The 23,399-nt window shown below is 38.9% G+C and overlaps 1 protein-coding gene and 1 long non-coding RNA gene across 2 annotated transcripts; one reads left to right on the plus strand and one right to left on the minus strand.

The window, feature by feature from the left end:
• Positions 1 to 449: 449 nt before the first annotated feature.
• LOC114160030 (uncharacterized) lies at positions 450 to 1,478 on the minus strand. The gene is made up of 3 exons (XR_003598703.1): positions 1,231 to 1,478; positions 997 to 1,028; positions 450 to 922 (listed from the first exon to the last, which is right to left on the minus strand). It is a non-coding gene; the product is annotated as an uncharacterized LOC114160030 (long non-coding RNA).
• Positions 1,479 to 1,565: 87 nt separating this feature from the next.
• ern1 (endoplasmic reticulum to nucleus signaling 1) lies at positions 1,566 to 21,955 on the plus strand. Its single transcript, XM_028042002.1, has 22 exons — positions 1,566 to 1,818; positions 8,111 to 8,231; positions 10,230 to 10,263; positions 10,988 to 11,060; positions 11,262 to 11,334; positions 12,518 to 12,640; positions 13,022 to 13,123; positions 13,212 to 13,473; positions 13,950 to 14,028; positions 14,285 to 14,444; positions 15,167 to 15,282; positions 15,379 to 15,561; positions 16,516 to 16,774; positions 16,855 to 16,945; positions 17,019 to 17,208; positions 18,371 to 18,470; positions 18,555 to 18,754; positions 18,863 to 19,010; positions 19,150 to 19,277; positions 19,710 to 19,833; positions 20,526 to 20,593; positions 20,674 to 21,955. Exons 1-22 carry the CDS (start codon positions 1,744 to 1,746, stop codon positions 21,145 to 21,147), a joined length of 3,183 nt encoding a protein of 1,060 aa, XP_027897803.1. The 5' UTR covers positions 1,566 to 1,743; the 3' UTR covers positions 21,148 to 21,955.
• The last annotated feature ends 1,444 nt before the right edge of the window (positions 21,956 to 23,399 follow it).

Here is a 23,399-nt window from a genome sequence, read left to right on the forward strand (position 1 = left end):
CTGCAAGTATACTGCAGATATCCATGTGGAGTAGAGAAAAAGAAGTAAAACTTGTGCAGTTTTTTTTTAAATCATTGTAATAACTTGTTGCATTATGACACCCAAAAAAGACCGTTGAAAACATTTAGAGCCCCAAAAAGTAAAATGATATTCAATGTATGAATGTGAACTTTAAGTGGAACTGTACCATCTCACAACACCATAGATTACTTTGATATGTTTATGGTTGCCAATCAAATTTAGACTTAAACCATCCCCAAATCTAAAAACTGATGGAAAAAGATTGGGCCTAATCTTTATCAGCAATTTTTACTTTAAGCTTAATTGCTACAGGAGAAAAATTACAGATCTAAAAGTTAACATTCTGAAACTCCCTGCCTTGGTAAGAAATTATTTATTTCTACCATTGAGCTTCATTTAGTGGTGTTGATTGGGTTCTTAATTGTAAATGCCATTTAATAAGTTGCTTTATTTTATTCACATACATATCACAATTACATTATTTTTTTTATGTAGTAAATTTCTTAATCTGGGACCCAAGTCCAAATCTCATACCACAAACAAGCAAGGTGGCAGGACAATAAAATATTCTTGAATCAAATCAAAGAATTTTCTCCATTTGTAGAGATTATGCAACTTTTACATTTGTGTCTTGCTTTAAAAGAGCATCTTGGTAGAAAATGCCAAGAAACCCCAGTTATGACAAGACTATAATGTAGCACTTATTTTCACTACTGGAAGTGGCTAAGGAAGGGGCCATTCCAGTTCAAAAAGTGCAAAAATTGGTTTAAAGAAATCAAATTCAGACAAAGGTAAACGGGAATGTTTTTCTTTATTATGAATATGCATTGTAAAGTTATGTGAAACACTGGAAACTTGCTTCAGTTCCAGGCTAGTCACCTTCCATTTGATGAGCCACAACCTGTAAGAAAAATAAAAGTCAACACCTAAGTCACCTATGACAATTATGATTCATGAGTTATAAGCATTACTTACCATGTTATTTTGTTAATCTGTGGTTTCAGCTCCTGCAAGAATACACATATTCTTCAGTGTTTTTAGTTATTGGGACGGAGTACAGGCTTTTCTTAGTAGAACCATGTCAGATGTTAAAGATTGACTTCATTATTATATCAGAAGTCTAACACGCAAAATATCATCACTCGTGATATGAACTGTAATTTTCCCCGTTTTGTGAAAACACCTAAAAAGCGTGTATCCAAATCTTACCTTCGTGTTTCACGGCCTGCCCACGCTGCTGCCACGTGAGCTGCTCGTGCTCATTTACAAAGCGAGTACGTGTAATTTGTTCAAGCTTGAATTCACGTCACATCAGCTTTAATACCCAATATGAATGCAAGTAGCTGAAGAGACATACTTAAGATCAGTTATTGCAAAATATAGGGTTCAGCTAAAGCAGCACATGACAACTGCAGCGCATGCTCTTGAGGAATAAAATGGCTCCGGATGTAAATGCTGCGTTTTTTATAGCACATCCGGTGTGTGGAGGCGTGTTTTCATTGGCTGAGAGGCCTATAGCGTTCCCCCTCCTCCACTCCTGTGGATATGAATCCAAAAGTCCAACCTCCGCAGTGGTAATTTCAGGAAGAAGCATCTCTACCAAAGCTGTAGCAAACATTTCGACCCATCTGTCTGTGGAAGTCCGAAACGAATTTTCTATGTAGCGACCAGCCGCCCTGGACCACCCAGTCAGTCTGTCCCGGTTTGAGACCCGATGCTGACATGGACTGGCCAGTGCGAAAACGGGCTCTACTGTGCTGCATTTTAGCCTTGTTTTTCTACGCTGGTCCCCAAAAGGTAAGAAAGCTTGCTGAATAAACTAACTTAGACGGAATGAGGTTATTATTGTCGACTAAACAACAAGTATAACTTATAGTGGGATTATTTTTTTTCTACTTTGGGACGTTTTAATAAAAATGTTTGTGCTTCAATGAAGCTAAAATTCAGTCCATATGCTGCATGTTGACAGCGGTTAGCTACATACGAACGTTAGCTAGCTTGCTAAACTATTCATTTGACAAGTTTTGGGGTCTAAAATAAACTCATTTGACGCATTACAACCTGCGTAGATACGTTTGTTTTTTTATCTGTCGAGTTCCAGGAAATTACGGGAAACCATTTGTCCTTATGTCTGTACAATTTCAGATTTGTAACACATCACATTAATTTTTTTACCACTCACTAATACTGCATTGTGCTTTATTTAGTTGTTATTAAGGCTGCGTGATATTAGAAACATATGCAGTTGTGATGTCGTCACAATCTAAATTTTTCTTTGTTTCTTTGCAGTGATCAACAACCAAACTCAGTTCAGCTTAGAATAGACTTGACAGCCCAACACCATGTGATGGTAAAAATACGCAGTCAAGGGTTGAACTTTTGATAGGTTCCTTTTTGATAACAGATGCAAGATTTTGTGTACAGATTTTTGACTATAGTTTCAGTATTACTGGACACAATTACCCTCAACTAACACAAACAGTGGATATCAAAAGTTTACCCCTACTTTTAAATCCAGTAAAGCCCATTTGCTGATTAGGACTAAGAAAATTTTAGGTAATTTTGAGTCCGATTACAACATTAATTGTGTACAGATGTCAATATGATGTTTCAAAGGCTTGCTTATCTCAACACTTGAATTCAACAACTTGATGCATGTGCACAAGGCACAGTTGTACTCCTGAAGGATGTTTTGGTGTTTTTGAGGGATGCTCGTTGTAAAAGTAGCACATAGTGACTTCTTAGGGAAACTTTAATATGGTACTGTTTCACCAGAAAGTCTGTCTATATTAAGGTATAATTAAAGAATCCAAAGTCCTTAATTAAAGTCAATTAAAAATTGGTGCCAGCCATAAAAACCCAAACAGTGCAACTCTTAATAATCATGTAGTTTTAAAGTTTTTACCCCCCCTAATTTCAGAATTTTTAATTATATTAGGGCATTACACTGTTACATTGTTTTTTCAGGCATTTAAATTTTTGGAAATATACATAACAAGTGCCTTGTTTTGAGTGTTCAATAAATAATGAATTGGTGGAATCTGTGGTATGTAGTTGTGTACACTTGAGGTTAGATTTAAATAATTTAGAACCCTATAAAGCCCTGGTCATTCATACTTTGAAACCTTGATGGTGTGTATACCGTCTGTTTACGAGGACTGAATCCATAACAGACAATGGACCTGTGACCATTTTCAAAAACCATTTATAAGTTCATGCAAATCAAAGTAATATCATATTGGGTATATGCTCTGTAAAGTACATTAACACCTTGGTTTTTGATGGTTGGAATAAAGCATTGATAATCTGCTATCTTGGCTTTAATCTTGATCAAAAGTAATTAACATGTTTAAAATGAGCCAAAACCTTAAAAGCCCCGAGGCTGAGACCCTTCACTGCTACATGAGTAAACCAGCTCAACTAAGAAGCAGATTAAAGTGGCTTTATAATCCCTTGTCATGTCTCGGGTTCTTCTCTTAGCCTATTAGAGTAAGCAGGTGTAGTGTGGGTGACAAATGATAGTCCAACTATATATTCTGAGAGAAACTTCATGGGATTTCTAGAGAAGAAAAGTTCTTTTTGACAGTGTTTTATGTCACAGTTGACACATTTCTTTCTTTAAAAGCATGACACATCAGTGACTCCTTTGTGCGTTATACTTACACAAACTTAATTTAATGGTTGACGGGCGTAATAAATGATGTAAGTTTATAATTGCTCGAAACTACAAAGAGGTCAATTTTACACACTTTCTGTTCAGTGCAAACATATTTTGAATTGCTACATCTAAAGAAAAAGTAGATGTAATGGAAATGGCTGTGCTTTATCTGAGTCTGCCAACACGTGGTATTGCTTTCTTTGTAGCAAAACCCCGAAAGTTCTCTATAAAGATGTGACTTGTCATTTTAGAAATATTATAGCATCCTAATTCCTTTTTATTGTTGCTGTTGAGATGTCTAGCAATAAATATCTGATCCTACTCTTATGAAATGGCTATGGTGTTCTTTACAGAAGAAGGATGTATAATTTGACATATTTGTTGATTAGTTATGCACTTCCCATGACACATACACAGATGTGTGAAAATATATTTTTTTTCTTGGTTCCTGTGTTGGTTTGTTCTGCACACAGGCAAGCTGCAGAAATTGCTGATGGCAGCAGACAATGTGATTGCTTCTACAAGAAATTCACTTTTTACCCTGATGTTTTTGTTGTTGCCGTTTCATACTTTGACCACAAGGCTTTTTTTCATGCTCTTTTAAAATGTTTGTTGTAACTTGAAGAGAAAGCCGACAGTTCTGAGCGGCTCTATGTTCGGTTTGGTTTGCCAAGCAGCAGGCTGCGAGGCGCGGTGACCCTCCGCTGACCGCTGCCGGTGATAACACAAGCATTGAAGTCCCTTTTGAAGCTGACCTCAGTTAAAAAAAGGTTGAAAATTTAGATTTAGGAACAAGAGTGAAGAGTTTTTTTAATACCCAGTTTGCAAGTATTATGCAACCCTTATTTTGCAATGCTATTTCTGTGTAACGCACAGAATGAGGAAATGGAAGGGTGTGCATTATTTTAACCGTTGCTTTTGTAAATCACATCCATTTTGAGCAGAGAAACTGTGAAGCAGATGTCGCTGATATGCAACACTTCAACATATGCATCAGCTGCTAAATGTTGGTGTCCATGCAAACCTAGAGGGCCAGCAGATGTTTGGGAACTCATTTGTTTGTGAAACCAAGAGAGCTGCTAGAGGTTACGAGGGGGGCGAGAACAGATTAGTTATGACTCTTCCCAGCACGCTTGTACGGTGCTTTGTGAGGTTGAGGCCCAGTGGGAACAGTTGCAGGTGCATATTATTGACACGCATGCTCATAAAGGATGGATGAGACCACGGGGAGAGAACTTAGGGCCAGAGTCGAACGATATCTTTTCTCTCTGCAGATGATCTGAAACCTTCAGTTGTTTTTCTTTGTCTTAGTTTCTGTTCATTTTGGTGCTAGAAGTTTCAGAACAGTGTGATGAATAACTAGAGTACACAGCTTATTGTGAAATGGCCTTTAAAGGGTGTCTGCCACTGGTCACTGACGGTGTTTACAGAGGAATGGTAGGCTGTGTCACTGAAGGTGGAGACAAACTGCAGTAGTGGTTCAACGTGTTCTTCATTGCACGTGCATTAAAGGCTGGATGGATGGAAACCCTGCTGGTTCTGTTACTTTAAAAACATTTTTTATTTTTCAAAAAAAAAAATTCAGAATTCTAAAAATACATCTTAAAATATCAAAAGGACGATCTGATTGACCTTATTGAATATTAGTGGTTTGGTAAGCAGACTGTGTTTGTCAAACTCCTGACTGGAGGAGCCATTAGCTAATTTCTGCTTCTGAGGCTTTAAAAAGATACACTTCCGAAACCACAAAATTTCTCAGCATATTGTTCCCATGTCTTAATAAGATGCAGGAGAAATCTGCACACTGCTAGTCAGCTGGCTGAAAGAAGACTCCTGCATTTAGATTAGACCCCTTTCTGTGACTGTTAGTGGTGGTCTATTTGGTCCAGATAGGGCTCCATCTGAGGCAGACCCTGGCCCTGGTGCCATGTGCGCTCCAGTGTCACTTGTATGTGAGTAGGCGTTGAAGGGTTTGGAGAGAGGAGTGCCCATCTGGGCTGCCAGCCCACTATTCAGCTGTGTGTGCTAAACTTGAAGAGCTCCTTTGGCGAAGTCCTTAGATACATTTCAAAAGGCAAAACCAACGTTACAAGATCTACTGGAAGGCAGGAATGCAACTTTTACCCTGTAAGGATTTACCAACCATCTATACCATTATAGTATGTTTGAACAGTAAAGCTGGAGACACAATGTGTTAGAAACCTTCCACTCTGTCAAACCAAACACTGCATGTCTTTTTGCTCCTTTTGCACAGATTGATCAGGTGATCCTGAGGGGATGCAGTGGTGCATTACATGATTCTCCCCGTTGTGAAAATCTAGCTGCTTTAGAAGTTGTGGAACTGTCCAGTTTTGGGGTAACTACATGTTCTGGGACCAATAAATAGATGTAAAAGCATACTTCCCTTAGTCAGGATAATTTCTCTGAGGAAGCTATTTTCAGTTGTCCAGGAAGCTCTTTATAGGTAATGCCTTTTATCAATATTGCTGTGGTTTAACAGGCAAATGAGCACAGCTTCCGCTGCTTAGATTTCCTGTGACAGAGAAGTCAAAATCAAAACACAAACATTTTTGTTCTTATATTATATAGGGGGACATATTGTGCAAAATTTACTGTTTGTACAAGTACCTTTATGGGTCTCTATGGCTTCTAGAAACAGTCAAAGCGCTAAAAAAAATAAATAAAAACACCTAACCATTTGCTGGCAATAAGTTTGGTGTATGATTATTGTTACCTAGCAACCCAAATTGATGCCAGCCCAGGTGGAATTCCAGCAAGTCTGGTCAGCTGGTTTTACCGCTGTATGCGCTGTGCAATGGCTGCTGGAAAAGACAAGTGTTTTATTGATAACTTACTGTTGCTGCGTCCTTGATGGTTGTGCAGGAAGCTCCATTTCTGTTTGCTTCTGGGTATGACTCGGGGTCAAAGATGTCCCATTGTATCATTGTGCAACAGTTTGCAGCCATTTTCACATGTATTAGTGCTGCCTTCCAATTACCTCGGAAGTTGTAACTTGGAGCTGGGTTTGATGTCAGACCTGAGGAAATGGCGTTCTAGTTGACAGGCTGGAATTTCACCATGGCAACACTCAGAAACATTGTTTGCAGTACCGTAGTAGCATTTTAAGCTTTTCTTTCCATAACAAAAAACACTTTTAATGAGTTAATTTTGGAGTTGCAGGTTGCATATGTAACATTAGTATTAGACACACTTCTACATGTGTGTCTTGCGAAATAAACATGTTTCCTCCACATCTTACCACTGTAGATGTAAGAAGCAGCCATATTGAAACACGAAGTCAACCTTACAAGTCGGCTAGGAAACTAGGCCTTAAGAGCTTCTCCCTTTTCTCAGCTGGAAATCCGACTTCCCGGTAGATTTTTCCAACTGGGAAATCAGAAGTTTCCAGTTCCTAGTATAACTGGAACACAGGAAGTGTGCAGGTGTAAACATAGAGTTGGGAGGTGTGGCCAGCAGCAACTCATTTTGATTTAATGTGAAAGAGCCTTAAAACGGCTAATTGTAAAAGGAGCTGAAAATAGGCAGAACTGAGCAGGTGAAATCTGATCATCCGAGAAAGATTTTGTGAAAAGAAATGCAACAAACGTGCTTTTTATAGACGTTTGTTCGAGAATAGGCCCCCTATTAAAGTACTTTTTAAGGAACAAGAGAAAATTCAGGAGTGAATAAAGTTTTCGGAGGCTATTGTGGAGCACTGCCCCTTCTGCACATTGCCAAGTTCTGCTGCTTATATTTGCAGTAGTGATAAACACACAAACATGTTATGGAAACTAAAGTGGCCCCACTCCCAACTCTTAAGTGACATTGTTTTTAACTACAGTTGGAAAGCTAATAGGGGCCAGTCCATTGAACAGTCTCCACCCATGCTGGCAGTCTGACTGATTGACCAGCTAATATCAGCTTGTTATACAACTAAAATTACTCTGTGAAAAGGAGAATGGTTAATAAGGTTTAATATTGTACTCAAAAAATGCTTGTTCAATATATTTTTGTGAGTACGTTATTCAGAATCTCAAGTCCAAGATTAATGTACACACCATGTGAATAGAGATTAAATGAGTTCAGCATGTTAAATTTTCCTCTCCATTGCCACCCTTTGCTAGTTTGCTAGTTAAGGCTTGCAGCAGCTCAGTAGACTAGCTAACACAAGTCTATTATCCTGAGCCAGGTGTCTTCAGATCATTACATGATTATTTCAACATTTTGATACTGTTTGCTGTGTGTGACGCTGAGTAATAGTTGAGCAATTGCAGACTTATCCACTGCCCAAATGCAGGCGCACATGTTCTAACCTAACCTGGTGGTTTAAATGGCAGGATGCATGCATAAACACATCTACTGGTTAAGAACCAGACATCCTGCCAGTGTTGCATGATGATCATTTATTTGAGATGTTTTCTGTTTTTGTAGGGATTTTGCAGCGCTAGCACAGTTGCCCTTCCTGAAAGCCTGCTCTTTGTGTCCACACTGGATGGAAACCTGCATGCTGTTAGCAAAAAGTCTGGCTCTATCAAGTGGACTCTGAAAGAAGGTAAGAGGAGACGACTGGTGTCAAGTTAAAGTGTTTGTATGCTCTTCTCCTTGTTATTCATACCGCATTTCATGCACAAAGTACAATTGTTGTCCTGATGCCCGGTTGAAAACAGTGGAATCCTTGTTTTGCTTTGTTGGGATGCAGCTTTCATTGCAGTAAAGCAATAAATTGATCACATTGTAGGCAACATTTTATTGTATTTAGCTAATGTGAATCGTCCTTACAGCATGTCTACACCTGAACTTTTTTATGCAATGTAATTAGTATCACTCCCTGGATCATCTGGTCTAGCCAGGGTAATTAGGACTTTCTAATGCCTCATACACCTGGAATCTAAAAACAGAGTTTGTCGTTGTGTGTCAAATCAATTGTATTCCTTTAAAAACATATTTACAGCCCTGAAAAAAATTAAGAGACCTCATGGTTATTCCACCAAATGTTGATTTCTGAACTCTTCCTGAGTAAAAACATTATCATTGTTGTTTCTAAATGAATATGAACTTGTTTTCTTTGCATTATTTGAGGTCTGAAAGCACTGCATCTTTTTCATTATTGTGACCATCTCTCATTTTCTGCAAATAAATACTAAATTTTTGCTCGAAATTTCAGAGACAGGCTGTCTGTAGTTTATAGAATAAAATGACAATGTTCATTTTACTCAAACACATATCTATAAGTAAAACCAGAGAAACTGATCATTTTAAGTGGTCTCTTAAGTTTTCCAGAGCCGCATCTACTGCCTTGGTGCCTAGATTTATTATTCCTATTTTTATTGTGTGGTCAAGTCTTGTTTTTAGACAGTACTAGAAGAAGCTGTTCATTCAGGTTCTCTTGGCATTGGGAAGCGGGTAATTATTAACGGAGAAAGAGGGAAATGCTGCCTCTAATCAAGGTCTGAGTGGGCCGGGATCAGCAACTTTGTAGTGTCACCTGCACTCATGACCCGCACCATGGTTACCATCGTAAGGCTCTGTATGCTTTGGAATTGCATTAAGGAGGCTTAGAAAACTAGCAAAAGAAAGATTTTAGGGGTGTTTGTCTATGAACTCACAATTTTAAGTGTGTATTCTCCTATTTTTGTGGATTTATTTTAGGCTTGACTTTTTAGGTAAAAACAAATTTAGTTTGTGCTTGTTAATCCTGCCTGGCTCTACTCAATAACCAAATCTGCGATGATGAGGCAGAGGCTGCCTCCTCCGCATCATCTGTTTTCCTGGAACAGCTACTGAATATAAATTTCACCAGGCTTTGCACACACCTGTTGCATTTCAGTCAGGAAACGATGAGAGGGAAGCAGAAATCTTCCACCTTTGTCAATACTGAACAGTGCAGTTTAATATCAAACCTGTCATAATGCTGCTCGCTTCTCTCTTTGCAGACATGTATTTATATTTCAGCCAGTCAGATTTAACCCTCAAACATTTGCTGAAGACTAATGTTAACTGAATAAAACGGTTATTTAACATCTTTGGATTATCTCACACCTAACCCGTCCCATTGTGGACACCTTACAGCTCCACCTGCTCCACACCCAGTTTGTTCACACTGGTGGGACTTGTATGTTTGTCTTTTTGCAACAGACACTTCAGGGTTGGGGTTTGACTGGTTTGGTAACCCCGTTGAAAGATGGAAGAAATCTTATGTAGGCTCCTCCCAACAAGATTATTATCTTTTTTTGTTGAGGACAACTTTTAGCAAGACTTTATTCCATGCATTTATACTAGGATAGGTCAGTCGGATGTTGCGATCACATTGAATGATTGTTATTCTTGTTCTCATTGCTGGTGTGTCATGCCTGATTTACTCACAGACAGCTTATCTGTTTGCCCTTCATGTTTGCCACTGGGGCTTGCATGTCCATTTGGACTTTGTGTCCTTTGCAGTCCGACGTCTCCAGCGTTCATGTCGCTCACTTACTCAACGGCCGCTGGCCATGTTTTCGTCTGCCGGATGATATTCTTGTCAGTCCTGACTATCGTCTTTGTGTCCTCACAGATCCAGTTCTTCAGGTCCCGACACATGTAGCAGAGTACGTATCCAAGTTATCTTTTTTTTTCTTTCTTTTGTTTGATACAAGTCAGTGTTTTGCAAAAGTGTTCACACCCCTTAAACGTACTGGCTGTTCTCAAAGTTTGTCACATAAGATACAAAATATTTTTTTAAGATAGCCAGCATTTAGATTGGGAATAAATAAAATGCAGTGCAACCAATTGTCTTTAAAAGCCATCTAATTAACAGGGAGGTAATTTAGCTTCAGAATAAATCCAGGTGTTCTGTGAAGGCCTCAGCGGTTTGGTTTAAGCTTCCATTCCCACAGTGAAACATGCAGAAAAATCCTTGGGGAAAACAAACCACCATGACTGAAAAAGACTTCAGGCTGTGGTGGAGGTTGCTTTTCAACAGGACAACTACTCTAAGCATGCAACCAAAGCTGCAAGACTTGAAAATTGTCTGATAGTCTGAGCTGACTGAGTTTAAGTCATTCAACTTTTTAGATGTTTATTGGTTTAAAAAAATGACACAAAATCTCTGGTTGTTCCAGTTCATGTTGTGCTGGTCAGTCACATTTATGGCCGTAAAGTGGCAAAATGCGATAAAAGTTTACAATTTTTAGAATACTTTTACAAGACACTGTGTTCTACTGTATCTTATCTCTATGTAGCAAAAGACAGTATATGCTATTCAGTATTGCCACATGTTGAGCTCGACCTGTGACTTAACAATAAACTCGTTGCCTTTACTCTTCTCACCAGACCAGCGTTTCTGCCGGACCCCAACGACGGCAGCCTGTACTCTCTGGGTGGAAAGAACAACGAAGGCCTCACGGTAAAAGGAAATGCGTTTTGTCAAAGCATTTTAATCTTCCGTCTTTGGTATGATCCACCACTCAGTTCCTTGTTCGGTAGAAAAATAGTCATGCTTTCTCATTATGAGTTTGCAGCTGTGGTTGTTTATACTACGTGGTGCTATATTTTGTTGTTAATCCTTAAAACCACAAGGTTTATCTGAGGCTTTTTGTTGTAACAGAAACTACCTTTCACCATCCCTGAGTTGGTCCAAGCCTCACCATGTCGCAGTTCTGATGGAATCCTCTACATGGGTAAGACCCAATCATAAATTTCTCTTTGAGTTGGCCACACTGTGGTCATGGCATACGCATACACGTTTGTAGATCCGCCTGTGTTCCTTTCATAAAGGAGTGGGTGTTATCTGGTGTCAGCAGAATACAACACATTGTCTTCTGGTTCCACTAAATCTACAGCCTCAGCTCTTTTAAATTTTTAAGTGTTAACGAAGGAACGTTGATCTACCATTGTTTGAACAAAAGCTAGTCACATTTGCCTGCTTATTATCATCATCAGTCAGGCATTTAATTATATAGATGCAAACTGTTGCTGGTTGAATACTTTAATAGATAACTACTTTTCATGTGTGTGGCTTCACATTTTGTGAAACTACTGTGTAAAGTGTAAATGCAAAACTTTGAAGGACTATCTACCTCACTATGGAGTGATAAAACTCATTAACATTAAGGTTAAACGGTCGCAGGTTATTTTGAATAACTGGTCTTGTAAAAAGTGCCTCATTTAATCAGATTAACAGTTCTGTTGGCAGGGAAGCTATAAATGGGTTTTTTTCACAAGTGGGACAATTTCACATTTGAATGCATTAGAACCACAAACCTCAATGTGTTTTATTGAGGACCAGCAGTATTTTAAAAGGCTTGCTGTTTGGGGCATGTCTCTGCCTGTTGGGGCATTTTTACCTATTTTTCTTTGCAAAATTGATTAGACTCAGTCACATTAAATGGAAGGCTTCACCAACTTAAGTATTTTGCAGCCAGCAACAGGTTTTGTTTCCAGTGTTTCCTTTTTATTATATTGCCACCTATCTTATCAGCTTTCACCAGCTTCTGTTTTTGTTTTCTAACCCAGTGTTAAACTTTTCCCTGGCCTGCCTGCTGTGATCTTTGGTCTCCAGGATGCTCTTTGTTCTCTAACAAGCTTTCAAATAATACCTGCATTTATACCGAGATTAAATTGAGCACAGGTGGAATCAGTTTACTAATCGGCATTCATTTAGGTCCATCAGACTAAATGGGGCTGAACACAAACTATTTTCTTACTTTGTTGGTTGACTGCATAAAATCCCAACAAAGTACATTGAAGTTTGTAACACGACAAAATGTTTTGTAAGACTGCTATCGCCGGGTGCAGTTTTAAAGCTGAAATCACCCAACTAATCAGTTTCCTGTGTGTGTTTGTCTATGTGCTCTCCTGCAGGTAAAAAGCAGGACTTGTGGTATGTGGTGGATTTGCTAACAGGTGAAAAACAGCAGACACTGACGTCATCGTTCGCTGAAATGCTCTGTCCGTCTTCATCCCTTCTCTATCTGGGACGAACGGGTAAAAACAAAACTAGCTCAGCTGTTGTTTTTGTTTGTTTTTTTTTAATTCTAACCAGAATCTATGACACACAAGATTTAATCGAGTTTACCAGAAGGTTTTATTTATTACCTTTTTTTGGTGAGACTGTTATATAGTCATTACTCATTAGTGCAGCCAATTTATTTAACTTCCAAACAAGACAACTACCTCACCAATAATTATCTCCTTAAATTTTAAGGGGCTAAGAGTGTTTTCAAGTTGAAAGCTCACATTAGCTTTTGTTGAGCATTGTTAAGGAAATTTTACACAATTCAGCTTTGCAGTTTTCTAGTAAAACTGACACTGAAACCCTGCAGTGTGTGTTGCTTATGTAACCATGCATGTTTCTGTTTTTGTTAGAGTACACCATCACCATGTACGACACAAAAAACAGAGAGCTGCGCTGGAATGCCACTTATTCGGACTATGCCTCCACCCTCCCTGATGATGACATGAAATACAGTAAGATTCCTACTCAAGCATGCTCGTTGCTAGCTTAACTCTGTAATACACTGGGTATGCTAATTGCATCTCGTTATTCCCTCCACAGAAATGGCTCATTTTGTCTCAAACGGCGATGGCCTCGTGGTGACCGTGGACAGTGAGACGGGAGACGTTCAGTGGATGCAGAACTACAATTCTCCTGTGGTGGCGATGTACATCTGGCAGCGGGAGGGTCTTCGCAAAGTTCCCCACACCAACGTCGCCGTGGAAACACTGCGGTACCTCACTTTCATGTCCGGAGAGGTCGGACGGATAACCCAATGGAAATATCCGTTTCCAAAAGAGAAAAAACCCAAAAATAAATTTATGTAAGGAAAAGCTTAATTTGCCTTAGATTTTTTTTTACATTTTATCTTCTGTATTTCCTTATGTATTTAGTTCCATTTTACATATATGTTCAGCGATGAATAAATAATCTATGTAATGTAGCTAAAAAGCTGGCTGATCAGTCTTGTATTAATTAAATTCATAAAATGTTAAGTGGAAGGAAAATGTCTGGTTGAAAAATCACTTCTTTGGCTGGAATTGGAGCTTCTAGAGGCCTCTTTTCAAAATGAAGTAAATCCTTATTTTTTCTGCGGAAATAAAGCTCCAAAAGCCTGGAGGGAAAAGCTGAAAAGTAAAACCAGGACTTGTTGGTTTTCTCTGAATTGTTTTAGCCTTGTCATTTGGCTTGACAAGATTTTATCTGTGTCACTGCACAGTTTATTGTCAAACATGTTGAAATGTTTTTGGCCATGAAGTAACAGGTTTAACTGACGGTTTTTATTTTTGTTCTTTTCAGGGCCACTTTATATGTGGGCAAATACTCGACTAGCCTGTATGCATCACCGTCTCTGGTGCATGATGGAGTCACAGTGGTGGTGAGCACAATCTGCATATTAAATCAAGTACAACATTGATCACGTGAACAGCATGGACATGATTTAGATTATTTTAAATCAGTCTTTATATATTTGCATTAAGTTGGATTTCTGTCAAGGTTTTTATTTACTCTTTCTTGGTTAATAAACCTTGAAGACTTGATTGTTTGAAGTAGGAAGCTGCTATTTCTACAGACTTCCTTTTTATAGAAGCTCATGAGGCGTCTGATAACAGGAAGTGTGTGTTTGTCTTTAGCCTCGTGGAAGCACCTTCCCCCTGCTGGAAGGCCCCGATAGCCAGGAGACAGAGGAGGATAAGGAGTGTGTAATCACTCCCAGCACAAGTGTGAAATTCAACGCTGGCCTCCGAGAGCGAAACCGGATCAATTTTATGAGGAACTATCTACTTCTCATAGGTACGGCACAAAACAAATCACAGCCGTTAGAATCTTTTTAGGTTGAAGCTGGGAGAAGAAAAAGAGATTTGATGTCATAATGGTTTAAAAATCCACTTTCCTAAACAAGTTTTGATGTCGGCACGCTTAACCAAAGACTTAATCAGTACTTAGAAATGTTTATGCTTTAAGTTTAATGGTGCCTGACATCTACTGGGTGACTGGTGGAACTGCAGAAATGTTTTTGTATCGTTAATATTAGCCTGAACAGAAGTGAAATGTTTCGCCAATAATTTGTCCTTTAACATTGCTTGTTTAATCTGTTTTGAAAATCTCAAATAAAAAGTCTATCTTCCATTTTTCAGCTGCCTTCATGTTTTGCTGGCTGTATCCATGGTGCTGACTTTTATTAACATGGGACAATTTAAAGCATAACTTTGTGTTTGAAATATGGAAAGTAGCTGTTTTCTCTTTTATTTTATATTAACTGCAGCTGAATAGAACAAGTTTTGTTTAATGTGTGCTTTAAGGCTACTTTATGAACGCATTCTCATAAGAACATTCTTATGTTGACAGCACCTCTGTAACCTGGTGTGGTGAGGGGTGGAGTGTCCACTCCTTAAACTGGTTTCTTTAAAAAGAAATTCATTGTTTGGTTGAAATGAATCTGTTTCTGTAGGTGTTTTGGATACTTTAGACTTGAGTTTCTTTGTTTGTGAAGTTTTTTCCGTATTCCGTTTCAGGTCACCATGAAACGCCCCCGGAGGCTCACACCAAGATCCTGGAAACTTTCCCTGAACACTTCCCTCGTAACCAAGGCAACGTCATCCCACCTACTACGGATAAGAAAGGAGAGGAGGTCCGGGTCATCTCACGTGTGATGGAAATATCCTGACCCTCCATGCACTCTTTTTCTGTTTAACATCTTTCCTGGTCCTCTGATTCCTTTCTGCAGAAAGTCAATGACAGTGGCATGGATGATAGGCAACCTTCAACCTCCATCCAGGAACCAGGGACCAGCAGCCGCACGGCTCGCTCAGAGGCCCCTGTGGACTCCATGCTAAAAGACATGGCCACCATCATCTTCTCTACTTTCCTTCTCGCCGGCTGGGTGGCTTTTGTTATAATCTACCCCAAGGTAAGAAAAATTCTCACCTTTTATAAAGCATCAAATGTACTTATTACAGAGGATTTCTATCACAGCTGTAGCTAATAACTACAGATAAACCCTGTAGAGTTCTGACTACATGAATTGGCCTGTCATGATGACCAATTTTTCTGGACAATAAATTGTCCCAGAAGTTATTGCGATAAACAATAATATTATTTTGAGACCATTTTTAAGTTATAAAATGGTTATGGCATAGTAATGCAAGTACACCCTCTCAAACATCAATAAAATTTAATTTATAATGAACATTTAACACTTAAACTGGAAGATATTTTAAAGAATCAAAATAAATAAACAAGACACCTGAAACAACAAATAAAAACAAAATTGTCCTTCTGACAGAAGCCTTTTGTTATCCAGTCTTTGATAGAAAAAGGGAGAGAAACAAGAAAAACACATCATGCAAACGGAAATTATCGAGGTTGTCTTAATTTAGCATTTGATTAAATGAGTTATTGCTTATTGCTACAGGCTTAACTGTTCCACCATGCAGCAAGCACATTTATTATACCAATTATTTCTTAACATCTTTGTTTTGACATATGGATGGTTGGATTTTTTTGTATTTTTCAGTGCAAGATTTTTGTGCGTCAAAAAAAATAATATATATATATATATAAAGAATTTTTATACATCTTTGTAAGGGGTGCCAACAATGAAGATTTTTTTATTAAATTTGACTAAAGAAAATATATCAAAGTTTCAAAACTAATTTAGTACCGAATTAGAAAATAATAAGGGGACAAGGTGCTTGAGTGTGGAAATACCTCAGCATTAACCTGTGGAAGTTGTACCTGCTGACTTTTTATTAGCTTTATATAATAACAGGTTTATATATTGGATCTCAAATAGCTTAAAAAGGTTCAAGAACACATTTTGTAATTGTTGCATCCTTTATGTTTTCTGTTGTTTTTGTGACAGAGCGTGCACAAGCAGCAGCAGCTGCAGCACCAGGAGTTCCAGAGACAAATGGAGGAGCGGCTGGAGCTACTCCAGCGGCAGCAGCCTTTCCCCCCTGCAGACGTGGGTTTGGCTCCCGACAGTGACTTCCTGGACGTGGCTCGCACTCGCTCCGACTGCTCAGACCACAGCAGCCCCAACATCACCCCCCGTGCCTCCAACCACTCCAACTTATCTGTGTCTGAGGTGGGCAGCTCAATTTATGAGCATGAAGATGGGGGTAAGGCTCTAATTCTGTTTTTGTACATCAGCTGGTTTGTTGTGGCTTCGTTTTCACTGCTTGAAATCTGTTTTTGTCAGAGGAAGACTTCTCTACGGTCAGAGTCGGCAACATTACCTTCCACCCCAAACAGGTGCTGGGCCATGGTGCTGAGGGAACTATGGTTTATAAGTAAGGGAATCAAAGTAAAATTTCATATATTCTCTTGCGTCACAGTATTACATTTCCACTTTTTCTCCAACAGGGGGCAGTTTGACAACCGTCCAGTGGCAGTGAAAAGAATCCTCCCAGAGTGCTTCAGCTTTGCGGACCGAGAGGTTCAGCTGCTCAGAGAGTCTGATGAGCATCCAAATGTTATCCGTTACTTCTGCACCGAGCGGGACCGCCAGTTCCAGTACATCGCCATAGAGCTGTGTGCTGCCACGCTTCAGGAGGTAAATAATCAATCATGTTTTTTTTCTTTTTTTTTTAAATAAAGTTATTCTGATCTTGAACAACAACTGACCCCTAAGGTGCTGTTAAACGTGTGCTCAGTGGCAGAGCTCCTAGACCTGAAAGCTTCACTGTCACTGTTTTTCTATAAATTACAAAGGATGCTCAGAGAAATTCAGGAAATCTTGATACTCTCTTCAACTATGATTTGCGCTAACATAAACTTATCCTCAAGCCTGTTTAATATCTCGCACTACCTCTAGCTTGCCCACTATAGCTTATCATTTTTAAGACCAATGACCACTAATATTTTACACCCCAACCAGATTGGAGCTATTGGAAACATAACTTCCTGTCATGAATGACAATCTTATATCTGTCCACAATGCATTTGAGAAAACAAATGATTGTTTTTTTTTTCCCAACTTGTTCTTTGTCACGAATTTGTCCACTCTCCCTCTCACTATTTGAACAAACATATTAATGGTATTAAAATGGCTAATAGAACCTACAACCATTCCATTACAGGTTGATGCTGATATGTGTTAGCTTGTTAAAGTGTGTTAAAAACTAATACAATTACCCTGCGGAAAGCTCTCCCTTTCTCACATATTTAGTTGTTTTTTTCACTCTGGTTTATTTTTATGTCTTTTTGTTTTGTCTTAATTTGTGGGTTTGAAATGTACCCACATTTGACATAAAATGTCTTGCAACATTGTTCTTCCTCTCAATCTATAGTAATGTTGAAGTCACTTCACTGTAGAAAGTTCTTACAGATTCCAGTGTATGATGGACTTGACCTTTGGTGATTCCTGGGATGCTTCTAAATGTGTTAGCCAGTTTCCGTTCAGATGAGGGTGATGGTTTTTGTCAGCTTGTTGAAACTAAACGCACCTCTGCATCCCAGCAGGACAATTACCCAAAAAACATCAAAATTAATTTAGCCATGGATAAAGTTGGCTAATATTAAACTTCTATAAAGGCCCTGACCTCAGCCCTATTAAAAATGAATGGGCTGCAGTTAAAAGCCTCATCCAGGCCAAGGCTGACCATCTCACCACCCTGAAGAAAGAAATTCCCATCAAAATGTTTTCTCCACAGAATGCTTTTTTTTTTTTTTAATTTAAATTCTATTTTCAACATCGTTTTCTTTCCTCTTGCTAGTATGTGGAGAAAAAGGATTTCAACCGTCATGGACTTGAGCCAGTCATGCTTCTGCAGCAAACCATGTCCGGATTAGCCCATCTGCACTCTCTCAAAATAGGTAAATGTCTCTAAAACCTAAAATACTTTCACTGTCTTCATGTCTTTGGTTGCTGTTGAAACATAATTTTCCCTCTCCCTCTAGTCCACAGAGACCTGAAGCCCCACAACATTCTGGTATCCATGCCGAACGCACACGGCCGAGTCCGGGCCATGATCTCCGACTTCGGCTTGTGTAAGAAGCTGGCAGTGGGACGTCACAGTTTCAGTCGAAGGTCCGGGGTTCCAGGGACCGAGGGCTGGATTGCTCCAGAGGTCCTCAGTGAGGACTTCAAGGACAACCCGGTGAGTCAGGGATGCACATCTGTCACAAGTATTGAAATGTATGCTAGTGTTTTCCTGTGAAGCCATCTCAAACTATGTGATGTCTCTCTTCTAATGTGATCCCTGTAGACCTATGCGGTGGATATCTTCTCTGCCGGTTGTGTCTTCTACTACGTGGTTTCTCAGGGAAGTCACCCATTTGGGAAGTCTCTACAGAGGCAGGCAAATATCTTACTGGGAGGATACAGCCTCGACTATCTGCAAGGTGACAAACACGGTGAGAAATGCACTCAAGAGGAGTAAAGTAGTTTGTTTTTGTTGCTAATTCTCAGAATGGCAAAAAATATATATTTTCTCTTTTCATAATTAACTCAACACATTTGTGTTTTTTTTTGTTTTTTTTTTTATCTTCCTAGGTGAAATTGTTGCCAGAGATCTCATAGAACAGATGTTGAGCATGGATCCCCAGAGAAGACCTTCAGCTGAAAGTGTTCTCAAACATCCTTTCTTCTGGACTCTGGAGAAGGAGTTGCAGTTCTTCCAGGTTTGGGCTCTTTTCACACACTGGACTTCACAACCAGGGTTCTGCAATTCTGCACACTCTATGAAGAGAAGCAGCAACATTTGTTACCATATATAGACTGATTGTACTATTTTACATAAATGCAGATTAATGTACAGGGTCAAACAGAGATGATACCAGCTGACTTAGTATTGTTTTGGTAATGCTAGCAAAAACATTTCAAGTTTTTGTAGAAGGCACATTTTTTCCTAATACAAAACTGAATATATAAGTGTAATCTCCTCAAAAGTCATCGCCATCGACATATCTCCCAAGGTATTTATGTGGTCGTTATGTATTTTTAAAAAGGTTTAAAATTAGAGCACAGTACAAAGTGATCCATTAGATTCTTTTATTCAGCCTTATATTATTGCTGCAGATTAAAATAATGCTTTTTTTTTTTTTTTCTGTCAGGATGTGAGTGATAGAATAGAAAAGGAGCCGCTGGACGGACCAATCGTGAGGCAGTTGGAGCGAGGAGGGAGGGCTGTTGTCAAGGGTGACTGGAGAGAGCACATCACGGTGCCACTGCAGACAGGTATGATGAGGCTGATTAAACGGTGCAAGCTATACCGCAATTAAGCGTCTTCTAAAGAAGTCGCCTTATTTGGTGTGGTGTTGTTTGGCACCTTGATCTCTTACATGTGGTTCGGTTTCATTTTGGGTGTTGTAGTTCTTTGATTTGCTCTCACAGACGGGACTGAATGTTTCCTGTCACAGGAAAGAAGAAGTCTGTGAAGTAGGCAGCTTTCTGTCTGCAGTGCCACACTTCAAAACCTAGAACAGTGGTTTGATTAAATATTTCAGAACTACCATTTTATTTTCAAGTCATAAAAAGGGCAAAAAAGTAGTGACTGGGTTGTATGTTTATCATTTACCAATGATCTCAAAAGTATACAAAATATATTTTTTGTCAGACCTTTTCAAATTTGTTTATTTCTCGTTTAAGGAGCCATAGAACAGCATTCAACTTTTTAATGTCTCTGCTTGATGATTGTCCTTTTGAACTCAGTGGAGCCATAATAACTTTACATGATGAAATCAAATGTACACCTTTTATATGAGGAAAATCTTTTAGCTTTTAATGGAGTTATTACTGACTCACTGAAAAAACTCTCTTGTAATAAAGCATAAATCTCTGAGATTTCTGGGCTTTTTTATTCATTTTAACCCCATAATGGATTTATTTTGTAAAAAGCTCAATGGGTTTGATTTTTCTCTCTGTGGTAGATTTGCGGAAGTTTCGCTCCTACAAGGGCGGGTCAGTCAGAGACCTTCTGCGTGCAATGAGAAACAAGGTGAGGCACAGTTGTTGCATAATTTAAAATAATCTTACTCCTCACTGCTGTAGTTTTGAGGATTTCTCTCATCTCAACAGAAACATCATTACCGAGAGTTGCCCGTCGAGGTACAGGAGACCCTGGGCTCCATCCCCGACGACTTTGTCTCATACTTCACATCCCGCTTTCCTCACCTCCTGATGCACACTTATCTCGCCATGAGGACCTGTGCGCCTGAGAGGCCTTTCCTGCCTTATTACCCCACTGCAGAGCAGCTGCAAAAAACACAGATCCAGGGTTTGCAAAGACTCACTGAGCCATGCACCCAACCCCTGCCAGATCATACAACACTACCTACGTTGCAAACACAGGAATCTACTCCTTTGACACCGTGTGGGCAGTCGCTGCCCTCGTCCAGAGAACATCCGGTACCTTCAGACTTTTCCGTTCACACAGCTCACACAGACGACCTGGGGCTGACTCCTCCCTGCGAAAATGTCTCTCAGTGTCCTACGGTTCCTCTCAGGCCGGAGGTACTCGCTACCCTGGACAACAAAACCTGTGCGGACTGACCCAAAGCCAAAGTGGACCCAGAACTAAGGGAGCTTTGCCTTAAACAGTGGAGAACATTCAGGGGTTTGCTGCTGTGCTGCTGTGAGGTCCAGGCCTGCAGTGCCTGGAGTCGCATGCAAGCGCCGCAGACAAAACAAAAGTGCCTTCTGCTGGTCTGGATTCAGGTTTGTCCGTCTCCGTTCAGACGTCTAACTGCCTACAAGGTGTTGGATATTTTCTTGTAGCTGGACTGCACAAAGAAATTGCTTTTTAATGTTAATTGTGTTTTATTACACCGTGCAAAAAAAGTGTCCAAAAGCTCTCTGCTCATTGTTGTGGGAAATGTCTGCAAATGTCGTTGAGCAATTGGGTAGTTTTATTGTGCAATGTTGTGTGTTTCTCAGTAAGGGTATTTGCTGAAGATGCTGTATGTGTAGATTTGTACAGAAAGATTTAAAGTTTGGGTCATAAATTGCTTAATATGACCCACGTGCCTTTATATATATATATATATATATATATATATATATATATAAAAAAGAACGGTTTATTATATATAAACCCATCACTGTGCTGCATGGGTCCTGCTCATTAAACAGACTATGCTTCATGTGCTTGATTTCACTAAATGCTGCTAGAATCTAATCTGTGTTGCTGACTCAGACTGTTCCAAAGTATCTGAATCCAGGAAATGATTTAATCCTCATCATGATGTTGAGAATGAGTTAAAAAGTGAAGCCAGAAAATGGTAATGTATGACTTTTCTTGTTAGTGTCAGTGATGTTGATGACTTGCACATATTAAATTCTTTATTGTTTTCTACTCGTATTTTTCTTGTTGGTTCATCTTGTGTCTTACAGGGTTGCTGCAAGATTTTAGAAATCTATTTTCAAACTTTACATATTTTTTTAAAAATATGCCAGGTTTTTCATAAATTATGTCTACTCCTATATTTGTTCTTTTGATCATTCTTTTATTTGATGTAGGTTTTGAATTTAAATTATGGTGGTTTTAGAAGGGTTTTGAATTTATTTGGCAGAAATATTGATGTTTATTGGGGATAAATAGAGTATTCAACAACCAGAGCCTGGGCCAAACTGAAATATGTTTATGTATTGTGGTCTAGAAAGAAGGGTGTACATATGGAAGAGCAGGTTCTTTGTCTTTAACTACAAACAAATGAAATTGGCATCTATTAAACCACACTAAGTTTTGCAGTGTCTGTTTGGATTCAGATTTGTAAGACTGACCAAGGTAGAGTTGTTGGCCTTTTTTTTCTTCTTTTTTCTCCTGTCTGATTGGTACCAAATTGGATAAACTGTACCTCCCTATTTAATGGTGGCGAGTGTGTCGCAACAAGATTGCACCAAAATATGGCCCTTTTTTGCTTTTCATCTTGCCTAGATAAAATGGTAAATCAAAAATGTACCTATCACGTGTTTTTGGTTTCAGCTTAGCTGAAAACTAAATGATTGCCATCCGCTTTTCCACTGAGTCAGATTAAATCATAAGTCATGTTAGCCATGTGGGGAAACAAGGATGAATGTGCTAAAGCTAAAATCTGTAACAATTTTCTCTAAATAGATAATGCTACGTTGTCGAATAAAATTCTATCCTCATTTTGATACACAGTGCTGATAGAATCGTGCTGAGGGAATGCTTTTTAATTTAATAAATTAAGCACATTAGTAATATAAGGTTTGCAATTGCACCACTAATCGGCATAAATATTTGCACTCAATCATATTAGTTTAGTCATATTGGTATTTATTGGTACCATTAGTGGGTAAAATAGCCAAAAATGTCAGTCTTGCCATACTGTTAGTTTTTGGTACTTGCAAAAATATTGAATAAGTTGATTAATGTTGTGATGAATCAAAATTCTTGTGAGGGTTTTTTTCTGCCAGTAATCATGGACACTATAAGTGCTCATCTCTATTTTTGAGCTGGGCACTTATGGGAATTTTTTTTAATTAACAAAAATCTGCAAAGGTCTTGAGACTGGGGCAGATGTTCACCTTCCACTAGGGTAATGACTGTAAACATACAGCAAGAGCTACAATTCAATTCAGTGCTTTAGGTCAGAGAATATGCTATAAGATTAACCAAAGTCCAAACATAAATCCAGTTTAGAATCTGCAAAAACAATATTGCTGTTCAAAGGTGATCTCCATCTATTTTGATCGAGCTATTTTTCTAAGGAACGTATGGGACCTGTTGGGGTTAACTAAATTAACCTATTTAAACTATAACAATTGGTTACATAGGTCAT

This window comes from Xiphophorus couchianus, chromosome 16 (genome assembly GCF_001444195.1).
Source record: "Xiphophorus couchianus chromosome 16, X_couchianus-1.0, whole genome shotgun sequence".
Lineage (NCBI taxonomy): Eukaryota > Metazoa > Chordata > Actinopteri > Cyprinodontiformes > Poeciliidae > Xiphophorus > Xiphophorus couchianus.